The sequence below is a fragment of the Dipodomys spectabilis genome, unplaced genomic scaffold (genome assembly GCF_019054845.1).
Source record: "Dipodomys spectabilis isolate Male_0828 unplaced genomic scaffold, ASM1905484v1 ptg000477l, whole genome shotgun sequence".
In the NCBI taxonomy this organism is placed as follows: Eukaryota; Metazoa; Chordata; class Mammalia; order Rodentia; family Heteromyidae; genus Dipodomys; species Dipodomys spectabilis.
The window spans coordinates 2,438,930-2,451,177 of NW_024871154.1; the positions used below are offsets into that span (position 1 = coordinate 2,438,930).

Here is a 12,248-nt window from a genome sequence, read left to right on the forward strand (position 1 = left end):
AGGATCACACATAGTTTAAAGCCAGCCAGAAAAGTCCGTAAGACTCTAATCTCCAATTTGGGCAAAAAGCCCAAAGTAGAGCTGTGACTCAAGTGGTAGAGCACCAGCCTTGAGTGAAAAAGCCAAGGGAGAATATGAGTTCAATATCAGCATAAAAATAATAAAAATGAATAAATAAATAAATAAAAATAATAAAACCCAAAAGATGAGTCAGTGGAAGGGATGAATATCTTAGGTTTCAGGAAAACGGTCACTTGGTCAGTTTCCATAATTCCCATAATTCTAGTTCACACTGCTCAATAAGCCTCTGACATTTGTGCAGCTCCTATCTTAGGAAGCTAAGGTCCCAGGTGACTACCTGGTGCGCGCTGACAGTTGACTGTCCTGTGATTCATGCATTAATGCTTTATTTGAAAGGACTACAGTTTCTAGTAAACCCTTAGGTGAGCTGATTAAAAATCACATTTCTAGCTGGGTACTGGTGGCTCATGCCTATAATCCTAGCTATTCAAGAGGCTGAGATCTGAGGATCATTGCTTGAAGCCAGACCAGGCAGGAAAGTCTGCGAGACTCTTATTTCCAATAAACTACTCAGGAAAAGCCAGAAGTGGCACTGTGGCTCAAGTGGTAAAGCGCTAGCCTTGAGCACAAAGAGACTCCGGGGAAACTACCAGACTTCAAACCCCAGGACCAAACCACCACCCCCCCAAAAAAAAAAATCATGTTTCCAGATCAAAAAGCCAAATGATCAGAGCTCAGAGTAGGTATATAACACACAAAGTTAACCAACTGTTTTTTCTTTGAAATAGGCATTTTGTCCACCTCATGATCCTGCAAATCAATGTTTGCTAGAATCAGAGGGAACCAACATTAGAGAGCCTGGAATTGTGTAGTTGTGGTGTAGGAAGAAGCATGGTCAATGTCCCTTTTTCCAGGGAAAAAAAGAATCCCATTTCCCTGAGTCTTGGGACCTGGGGTTTGGCACCGTGAGAACTGAAGAGAGCTGCTTGGAGGGAGATTGGCCACACCCCCTGAAGGCCCTGTCCTGTCTCTTCTTGTGTCAGGTGTGGCAGTGTGGGGGACAGCTGGAGATCATCCCCTGCTCAGTGGTAGGCCATGTGTTCCGTACCAAGAGCCCCCACACCTTCCCCAAGGGCACCAGTGTCATTGCTCGTAACCAAGTGCGCCTGGCCGAGGTCTGGATGGACAACTACAAGAAGATTTTCTACAGGAGGAACCTACAGGCAGCGAAGATGGCCCAGGAGGTGAGAGGAAGTGGCAACTGGAAGCCATTTGAGTGAATAGGGGTCCAGAACCCCAGGCCCTCGTCAGGGCCACCCCAACTCTACAACACACCTTTATCTTGAGTCTTCCTTCACCCCCCCAGCAGAGGGCTCCAACTAACAAAAGCTAGAAAAAGAGAGAGGGCTTAATTGTCCATACCTAATGAGTCTTAAGTCCTTGGGGGCGGGGGAGGTAAGAGATTTGGGGAAGAACCACTTATAGGAAGAATGGCTGGTGCCTGTAATCCTAGCTATTTGGGAGGCTGAGGATCGAAGTTCAAAGCCAGCCCAGGCAGAAAAGTCCCTGAGACTCTTATCTTCAATTAACCAGCAAGAAGCTAGAAGTAGAGCTGTGGCTCAAGTCACAGAGCACCAACCTTGAGCAGAAAAAGCCAAGTGAGAGAGTGAGGCCCTGAGTTCAAGCCTCAGTACTGGAGTTAAAAAAAAAAAAAAGGAATGGTTCTGAGAAGAATAGGAGTATTGGTTCCTAAACCAAGGCAGGAGGTTTGGGATTGGGTGTGAGACTGAGCCAATAGCTTCATCAGGTCCTGAGTAGGAAAGAGCAGGAGCCAGAGTAACCCAGGGAGCTGTGTGCTGTCCAGGCTGCATCAGCTTGGGCTGGAAGGTCAGGGCTGTGGAACTGACTCTTAGGGGGCTGGCTTGATTGGCAGAAATCCTTTGGTGACATCTCAGAACGACTGCAACTGAGGGAACAACTACACTGTCGCAACTTTTCCTGGTTTCTGCACAACATCTATCCAGAGATGTTTGTTCCTGACCTGAATCCCACCTTCTACGGAGCTGTAAGTTTGAGAATCAATCCATCAGTACACTATCCGCAACCGTTTCTTTATACCCTCTACCCTCCTTTAACCAAGATACACACCAAGGGGCCCCTCTGGAGCTTCCTGGGGTAGCCCAAAACCTGCTAAGGGAAAAAAATAACCCATGAGCAGTGCTTCTCAAATGTTAATACACAAACCTAGCATTGGTGTCTCATACCCGTAATTCTAGCCAGTGAGGAGGCTGAGATCTAAGGATCAAGGTTTGAAGCCAGCCTGGGCAGGAAAGTCCTTGAGACTCTTATCTCTAACTAGCAAAAAGCCAAAAATGGGACTGTGGCTCAAGTATAGAGCATTAGCCTTGAGTGAAAAAGTTCAGGGACAGCGCTCAGGCCCTGAGTTCAAACCCCAGTACTGGCACACACCCAAAAATATTAATATGCATCAGAATCGGCAGGAAGACATGTTAAAACACTGCTGCATACACCCCCAGAGTTTCCCATCCAAAAGGGCTGGGGGAGGGAATGCAAAGTTCCAGGGACACTCATGGTCTGCTCCTAAGGGAACTCTTACATGTTGAGGGTTTCTTCCAGACATTTGGTATCCTGTAGGAATGCTCATCCTGCCCCGTAGTGGCTCCTGTTCTATCCTTCCAGCTTTGGGGGTTCTTTTTTATGCTGTCCCTCAGCTCTTTTTGTTCAAGGCTAGCACCCTACCACTTTGAGCCACAGCACCACTTCCAGTTTTCTGGTGGTTCATTGGAGATAAGAGTCTCATACACTTTCCTGCCCGGACTGGCTTTGAACCTCAAATCTCCGATCTCCGCCTTCTAAATAGCTAGGATTACAGGCATGAGCCACCAGCACCCGGCCCTGGAGTGGGGGCAGGTTTCTTTACCTTACTTTACTATTCACTTCAGGCATCCTGGTTAATGAACAGAGAAACGAGAATGTTTATTCCCATTGGGCCTCACACTGCAAACTAGGAAACTTCCAGCTAGGCCAACCCGGCTCCCCTCTGTGCTTACCACTCTGCAGATCAAGAACCTTGGCACCGAACAATGTCTGGACGTGGGGGAGAACAATCGCAGCGGTGGGAAGCCCCTCATTATGTACTTCTGCCACGGCCTTGGTGGCAATCAGGTACACAGCCCATGGGGCAGGCCAGGGTGGGAGTGTGGGGCGGAGGGGTGGGGGGAGCCTGTGGTTCCAAGCCTCCTCTCCTTCCCTGATCCTTCTCTATTGAAAACAGCCTGGGGGTGGGGGGAGGTACCAACCTTGGGAAGATGCCAGTATGAGAGGGAAGTATGGCACAGACAGATGAGGCCTGAAGTCTGGACTGAGGGGCAGAGCACTGGCATCCATGGTGGGAGCTGGATGGAAAGAGGGGGGAGCACAATTGAGAGAAAGTGGAGGCCAGCAGCAGGCTGCCGTTTCCTCATCTGCATGGCTTTTTCCATGGGAGGAGCATTGGGGCTTGAACTCAGGACCTAGGCACTGTCCCTGAGATTTTTAGTCCAAGGCTAGCATTCCACCACTTGAGCCATACTTCTACATCTGGCTTTTTTTTTTTTTTTTCTGGTTAATTGGAGTTAAGAGTATCATAGACTTTCCACCCTAGCTGACTTCAAACCTTGATCCTCAAATCTCAACCTCCCAGGTATCTAGGATTACAGGTGTGAGCCACTGGTGCCTATCTACAGTATATCTTCAGTGCCTAGAAACCCGCACTGGGATCCTACCCAATCACCTTCTGGCATCTCACCATTATTTGGTACCCCATACCCTACAATGCCCTAGCACCTCTCTGAGGAAAACCCCCATGCCAGCCTCCAATAAATAAGAGGCACCTCTTTTTCTTTTATTCTTCATAGTTCTGGTATTGAACCTGGGGCCTTGGGTATACTAAGCAAGCACACTTTCTACCAAGTTATATCCCCAGCCTAAGAGACTGTGTTAAATGGACATCCGAAGCAAGGAAAGGAATGGCTTGGGACACTGACACTAAATGGGCTGTGGTCATATGCATGAAGTCAGGGCTATTCAAAAGCTGCCTCTTGGGGCTGGGAAGGTGGCTCAGTGATAGAGTGCACGAGGCCCTGGGTTTGATTCCTCAGCACCACATAAGCAGAAAAAGCCAGAAGTGGTACTATGGCTCAAGTGGTAGACTACTAGCCTTGAGCTGAAGAGCTGAGGGACAGCGCCCAGGCCCAGAGTTCAGGCCCCATGACCAACCAAAAAAAAAAAGTTGTCTCTTCTATAGCACCACTGGCCTGTAAGCATATTTTAAATGATACATTAATGAACTATTTGTTTGTTTGTTGATTGGCCAGAGGCCTATAATTGGCCTATAATGCTTCTCATACAGCTGGTATGACAGAAGCATGCTTTTCCATCTAGCTATTGACTGAGATGAGGTCTCAGGAATTCTTTGCCCAGGCTGGCCTTGAGCCATGCTCCTCTTAATCTCCGCTTGCTGAGTAGCTAGAATTATAGATACGAGCCTCTCGTGCCTGACTTAAAAAAAAAAAAAAAAACTTTAAAAATTTTTGGGGGGGGGTTCTGGGGCTTGAACTCTGAGCCTGGGTACTGTCCCTCAGCTCTTCAGCTCAAGGCAAGCACTATACCACTTGAGACACAGTGCCATTTCCAGTTTTCTGATGGTTTATTGGAGATAAGAGTCTCACGGACTTTCCTGCCTGGGCTGGCTTTGAACTTTCCTGCCTGGACTGGCTTTGAACCGTGACCCTCAGATCTCAGCCTCTTGAGTAATTAGGATTACAAGCATGAGCACTGGCTCCCAGCTTAACTTTTTTTTTAAGCAGTACTGGGATTTGAAATCAGGGTGTTGGATTTGAACTAGTACTTGAGCCATCCTCAACCCTTCTAAACCTTATTTTTCAAATAAAGTCTTGTGGTTTTGCCTAAGCTGTCCTGGGCATGACACTCCTACCTCTGCCTCCTGTATAGCTGGGACTACAGTTATGTGCCACCATACCTAGCTTGTTGTGGGGATAGGTTTGTACTAATTATTTTGCCCAGGTTGGCCTCGAACAGAGATCTTTTCATCTCTGCCTCCTTGTGGCTTGGATTACAGGTCTGCACCACATACCCAGCAACATTTTTTCTTTTTCTTTTTTTTTTTTATTACTGTGAAAATACCATACAGAGGGGTTACAATTACATGGGCAAGATAATGAGTACATTTCTTTTTTTTTTTTTTTTTTTTTTTTTATGAGTACATTTCTTATCAAGCATTGTTGCCTCCTCCTTTTTTTCCCCTTTCCATCCCTTCCCCTCTCCACCCCACACCCCCACATCTCCCTACTACCACCTCACCCCCACCCCCACCAAAGTTGTAAAGTTTGTTTTTTTGACATAACGTCTTGTACATCTCATTGTTGTAATGGGTCCACCTGTATCCCTATTTAAACAGTTTGTTTTTTCCCTTCCCCTCCACAAATTATACCGACATCAAATACAGTGAAAGCAGGGGTTATACCATGGGGGAGGTACATACAAAGCAACAAAAAAATCATCTTATAAATATGTTGGAAACAATCACAGAAAGAAAAAAACATTTGAATCCTTATCTTGGGGTTCATTTCACCTAACATCAACTTGTCTGACAGTATCTGTTTGTCTCAGACATATACTAGTTATTGCAAATAAGGGGAACCATGGGACCTATATTTCTTTGGGCCTGACTTACTTCACTTAATATAATTTTTTTCCAAGTCTTTCCATTTCCTAATAAATGGGACAATGTCATTCTTTCTGATGGAGGCATAGAATTCCATTGTGTATACATACCACATTTTCTTGATCCATTCATCTACTGAGGGGCATCTGGGTTGGTTCCATGTCTTAGCTATGGTAAATAATGCTGCAATAAACATAGTTGTGCTGGTAGCTTTAGTATGGTCTTGTTTGTGATCATTTGGGTAAATGCCCAAAAGTGGGATTGCTGTGTCATAGGGGAGCTCTATGTGGAGTCTTTTGAGGAACCTTCACACTACTTTCCAAAGTGGTTGAACAAGTTTACACTCCCACCAACAATGCAGTAAGGTTCGCTTCTGTCCACATCCCCTCCAGCATGTGTTTTTATTAGAGTTCTTGATTATAGTCATTCTAACTGGGGTGAGGTGGAGTTGTTTTGATTTGCATTTCTTTTATGGCTAGGGAGGTTGAGCATTTCTGGATGTGTCTATTGGTCATCCTTTTCCTCTTCAGAGAAGTTTCTCTTTAAGTCTTTAGCCCACTTATTTATTGGGCAGTTGTTTCTTTGAGGGTTTGTTGTTGGGGGATTTAATTTTTTAGTTCTAGGTATATTTTAGATATGAGACCCTTGTCAGTTGTATGGCTAGTGAAGATCTCCCAATCTGTGGGCTTTCTATTGATCTTGCTAGCTATATCCTTTGCCATGCAGAAGCTCTGCAATTTCACGCAATCCCATTTGCCCAACCTTTCTTTGATTTGTTGTGTTTCTGGGTCTCTATTAAGAAAATTTCAGCAGGGCGCTGGTGGCTTACGCTTGTAATCCTAGCTACTCAGGAGGCTGAGATCTGAGGATCCCGGTTCAAAGCCAGCCTGGGCAGGAGAGACCGTGAGACTCCTATCTCCAATAAACCACCAGAAAACCAGAAGTGGCACTGTAGCTCAAGTGGTAGAGTGCTCGCCTTGAGCTGAAGAGCTGAGGGACAGCGCCCAGGCCCAGAGTTCAAGCCCCACGGCCGACAAAAAAAAAAAAAAGAAAATTTCGACCTGTGCCAAGGAGACCTTGGGTTTCTCCTATTCCATCCTGTAATGTTTTCAGAGTGTCTGCTTTGACTCCAAAAATACGGAATGCTTCATGAATTTGCGTGTCATCCTTGCGCAGAGGCGATGCTAATCTTCTCTGTATTGTTCCAATCTTAGTATATGAGCTGTTTAAGCGAGCACCCTTTTTTCTTCTAATAGTAATCTATTAGCAAAAGTAGAACTAGGAACTAGATAGAGTAGTATAGGCCTGTAATCCCAGGACTTGGGAGGCTAAAGCAGGAGGATTACAAATTTGAGGCCAGCCTGGGTTACATAGGATGATCCTCTCTCAAAACAAACAAACACATAAACACAAAAGTAAATCTACCATATCCAGCACATTATTCATAGAATGTGCTCCAAACAAGACTAAGGTAAATTCTAAGTTTTGTTATTTTAGAGAATATATATGCATGAAGTCTGCCAAGTTCTAGTGGTTCACACCTATAATCTTAGCTACTCAGGAGGCTGAGATCTGAGGATCTTGATTTGATGCCAGCCCAGGCAGACAAATCTTGGGACTCTTTTTTTTTTTTTTTTTTGGTCAGTCATGGGACTTGAACTCCAGGCCTGGACACTGTCCTTGAGCTCTTCAGCTCAAGGCAAGTGCTCTGCCACTTGAGCCACAGCTCCACTTCTGATTTTCTGGTGGTTAATTAGAGATAAGAATCTCACGGACTTTCCTGCCCGGGCTGGCTTTGAACCATGATCCTCAGATCTCAGCCTCTTGAGTAGCTAGGATTATAGGCATGAGCCACTGGCATGAGCCACTGGCACCCAGCTAATCTTAGGACTCTTATCCCCAAAACTAGCAAAAAGCCTAAAGTTGGAGGCATGACTCAGCTGGTAGAGCACCAGCCATGAGCAAGAGAGCTGAGCAAGCATGATGTCCTGAGTTCAAGTTCACACACACAAGAATGTATATGCCTATGAACTGTGATTCCAGGATAACCCAGATATGTTTTTTTTAAAAAAAAAAAAAACACACCTCTGAGGGTAACACATAAATCACTAAATACCTAGGCCTGGCCTCCCATGGCCCTCCTCCCCAGGAGTAACTAGGTGTAACTAGGTGGCTGTGGTGAGTGGCGGGCAGACTTCCCATCTGCTCTTCACCTCCTTGTCTTGACTTCCAGTACTTTGAGTACACAACCCAGAAGGATCTTCGTCACAATATCGCAAAGCAGCTGTGTCTACATGCCAGTGCTAGCACGCTGGGCCTCCGGAGTTGCCACTTCACTGGCAAGAACAGCCAAGTGCCCAAGGACGAGGAATGGGAATTCACTCAGGTGAGTCAAGAATCTGCCATCTTCTGCCTTGAGCCACCATGGAAAGATTAGGATGTTTTGAAAAGTGTGGGAGTGTAGGCTTGGCACAGCCGAGCTCTTAGGGTGGGAGTGACGTTTGGTGGTGGTTAGTCCCAGCTGAGTATGAAGATAGGACCTCTTGGGCACCGGTGGCTCATGCCTGTAATCCTAGCTACTCAGAAAGCTGAGATATGAGAGTCACAGTTCAAAGCCAGTCCATGAGATACTTATCTCCAATGAATATTTTTTAAGCCAGAAGTGGAGGTATAGCTCAAGGTAGAGTGCCAGTGTTGCGTGAAAAAGCCAAATGAGAGCGCAAGGACCTGAGTTCAAGCCCCAGTACCAACACATACACAAAAATAAATGAATATGACCACTGGTGGCTCACGCCTGTAATCCTAGCTGCTCAGGAGGCTGAGATCTGAGGATCACAGTTCAAAGCCAGCCCAGACAGGAAAGTCTTTGAGACTCTTATCTCCAATTAACCACCAGAAAAACTGGAAGTGGAACTGTGGCTCAAGGTGGTAGAGTGCTAGCCTTGAACAAAAGAGCTCAGGGGCAGTGTCCAGGCCCTGAGTTCAAGCCCCACAACTGACAAAAAAGAAAAATAAATTAAAATTATTTAATTAACATGGGACCAGTCCTGCCCTGGCATAACAGGCTGAATATACGTAGATGAGATGCAGGTGAAGCATCACCTACGACTTTGTCCACCTCTGTGCGCCAGGTGCGAAGCGCAGGGCTGGCTCTCATAGACTTAGTCTTCCTGAGGCTCTTTCCGAGTATACAATGTCGCTATTTCTGTACATATCTGAGCCAGATGAAGCGCCACAAATCTGTGACTGGCCTAAGATCCATCACCAAGAAATGGCAGTCTGAGACTTGAACCTATTCAAGTCTGACTTGAAAGCCTTGGTTCTTCCCATTGTACCACCACTGGGAAAGAGGAGCTTTAGGAAAGGGAAAAATGGAAGGATGAGCAAAGGCAGAAAATGGGGGGAGCGTTGGAGCCTAGGTCCTTCACGCTGGCCAGCTGTGGGAGGGGCAGCTCCTGAAAGCCGTTTTCTGGGAGTCTATTGCCTTGTTCTCCTGGATTCCAGCAACTCAGGCTTCCGCTGCACGTGGGAGTGAGCCCCAGATAGGGGGAAACTCAAGACTGCGTCTCCGCAGATGGGCACGCCCCAGGGAAGGAATTGCAAGGATCCTCTTTGTGCCTTGCTGCATTTCCTTTACCTTTTTGGGGTGTGTGGAGTCTTTTTTTTTTTTTTTGGGGGGTCCGGTCGTGGGGCCTGAACTCTGGGCCTAGGCACTGTCCCTCAGCTCTTCAGCTCAAGGCTAGAGCTCTACCACTTGAGCCACAGCGCCACTTCCGGCTTTTTTCTTATGTGGTGCTGAGGAATTGAACCCAGGGCCTCAGGCATGCAAGGTAAGCGCTCTACCACTGAGCCACCTTCCCAGCCCCGAGTCTTTTTTTTTTTTAATGAACATGCATTTGTGTTATGAGGAGCTTTCATGATCATATTTCTATATATGTCCACAGTATACTTTGAACAAATTTGCCCCCTCCATCATATTTCTATTCTTCCCCTTTCTTTCCTCCCCTTTTTTCTTTCTTTCTTCCGTTCTTTTTTTTTCCTTTCTTCTTTCTTTCTTCCTTTCTCTCTTTTCTCTCTTCTTTCTCTTCCTTTTTCTCCTTCCTTCCCTTTCCCCTTCTCTCTCTCTCTTTCTTTTTTCCTTCTTTCTTTCCTTCCAGTACTAGGGCTTAAACTCAAGGCCTTACACTCCTGCTTGGCTTCTTTGCTCAGGGAGACACTCAGCCACGTGAGCCCCACCTCCACTTCCAACTTTTTGCTGGTTAACTGAAGAGTCTTTTAGTCTTTCCTGCCTGGGCTGGCTTTGAACCATGGTCCTCAGATCTCAGCCTCCTGGTTATCAGGAGCCACCAGCACTTGGTTTCTTCCCCCTTTTCCAAATCGCACCTGTCGTCATCCTTTGCCTTTTGTCAGATATCCCCCATCTCATTGTCCCCCAATAACACTTAGAAGTCTTTGGCCACACTGACCCTTTTTCTGTGTTGTCTTTTAGGATCAACTGATTAGGAACTCAGGATCTGGTACCTGCCTGACATCCCAGGACAAAAAGCCAGCCATGGCACCCTGCAATCCAAGGGACCCACACCAGCTCTGGCTCTTTGTCTAGATGCCAGTTGTCCCCAGAGGGAAGGTCTCTCAGGAACTAGGCTTGCCAGACATCTGGGGACCTTATCACCAGCTCCTCTGTAGGCCTCCAAGATGGATTCCCAAGCCCACTGGATGTCAGCACAGGACCTTCTTGCTCCTTGCAACAACAGGGCTCATCTCACACTAATGGAAGGAGCTAGGGACACATGATACCTGGCCTAGCAACAGACCTCTAAAGCAAAGAAGGCAGCCAGGGACCATGGCTGCAGTGCCCAGGGCCCAGGGCAGTAATGCCAAGCTTAGGAAGATGACTAATACAGCCACGTCTCGAAGCCCCAGTCATCCAAGTGCCTACAGAATGGAGAAACAGATGTTCTCCAATAGACTGGAGGCCACAGGAGCCTCCCTTGCTAACACAGAGTGTGTGGAACTATGTTTGCATTTTTAGAAAGCATCCTGCCAGGTGTTCTTTATCTTCATTTGCACTCAGAAACCACCACATCCAAACTACAGATAAGAGAGCTGAGGCCTGGCTAGGGCCTAGCTCAGTGGAAGGAAGAAAGAATGGAAGGAAGGGAGGGAGAGGAGGGGAGAAGCATAGAGAGGTGAAGGAGCTTGTGTGTGGTTGCACAGCTGTTGTGTGTTGGTTGACGGCCCCTTCCACTGTGTTGGCTGGAGCTGGTGGTCTTCAGCACTGAACCAGGGCACCTGCCACAGCATAAGAACACTAGACAGCCACCAGCCTTGCCATTCCCTCTTCTTTCTCCCCATTCTGATCATTTCTCACTGCCTGGCCTCCATAAAGCCTAGAACTGGGTTGGCTGGTGGAAGGAGACCACACTGAGAATCCTGGGGTATTAGTGTTGAAGAAGCTCATGGAACCAGGGATTTTGTTTTTTGTGTGTTTGTTTTCAAGTTTCCATCCCAGGTCCTTTTAAGTGAGATTAAAAAGCACAGTGGCATGGGAGATCCAGGGAGTTCAAGAAGGTCTGTTAAGTATGGTTTGAAACTGTACTTTAGTCCAGTCCTTTCATTTCATATTCTGAAACTAAAGCCAGACCAATGAATTCACCCAGCACCACCCAGTCATGGGCCCAATAAGATATTGGCAGCCCAGAGGCTAGATCCCAGTTCAGGCTGTGTAGAGTCCCGGCAAGTCTGAGAAAGCAGAAACATGTGCTAAGAGGCATCCCTGAAGTCTTGGTGTTGAGCAGATCCAGGTCCAGAACTAGTTAGACCCCACCCACCCACACAGGGCTGGCTGCTTTGGGGTGGAAGGCTTTTCTGGATGCAATAGCAGGCTGTAGCCACAAGATGGTGTCATGGAACCACAGCTGCCTCTTTCCTGGAACCCAACACTGCAGAGGCCCCTTTGCCCCTGGAAGCTTTCCAGAAAAAGAGACATTCTGAAATGACCCAACCAGATCGGGATCTGAGGTGGTGAAAGGGAAAGGAATTGGGCATGGAAATAAAGGTTTTATGGCAATGGTAGAGGAAGTTGGGCTGAGTTCTGCCTTCCCTGTGTTGTCTATGAGCTGAAAAGCTTGGTCACAACCATGTCTCTTCTCCCCAAACCTCCTGTGGCCTCACATGGAGCCCCGTGCACTGGAGTCAAGCACCAGGACATGGAAGATGAGGTCCTTCCACCAGAAGTCCCACTCGAAATGAAAACAAGCTATGACAGGCCAGACGATGTCCAGAAATGTGCTAGGTGAGCTAAGAGTGACAGCCCCTTCCACTCACAAAAACCATCAAAGGACAAGTCCTGACGTGGGAAGGACTCTAGCACCGTCTGGAATGAACAAGAGCCTCTAGGGAACAAAGGCAGAAGCAGATCTGGAAAACCAAGAGGACAGCGGGGTGAGGGAGCAATAGGTATAAGAGCTAGAAGATGAAG

At 47.0% G+C, this 12,248-nt stretch overlaps 1 protein-coding gene and 1 non-coding gene across 3 annotated transcripts in view; one reads left to right on the top strand and one right to left on the bottom strand.

Annotated features, from left to right (window-relative positions):
* Window positions 1-11,842, top strand: part of Galnt6 (polypeptide N-acetylgalactosaminyltransferase 6) — a 51,493-nt gene extending 39,651 nt beyond the window's left edge. For both annotated transcript variants that reach the window (XM_042668728.1, XM_042668730.1), the window contains exons 8-12: window positions 1,065-1,265; window positions 1,955-2,086; window positions 3,103-3,207; window positions 8,001-8,153; window positions 10,257-11,842. In XM_042668728.1, coding sequence (XP_042524662.1) covers window positions 1,065-1,265; window positions 1,955-2,086; window positions 3,103-3,207; window positions 8,001-8,153; window positions 10,257-10,370 — 705 coding nt within the window. In that variant the 3' untranslated portion in view covers window positions 10,371-11,842. The remainder of the gene's footprint in view (window positions 1-1,064; window positions 1,266-1,954; window positions 2,087-3,102; window positions 3,208-8,000; window positions 8,154-10,256) is intronic.
* On the bottom strand, window positions 6,899-7,005 carry LOC122098419. The gene has a single exon (XR_006145736.1). It is a non-coding gene; the product is annotated as a U6 spliceosomal RNA (small nuclear RNA).
* Window positions 11,843-12,248: the final 406 nt, after the last annotated feature.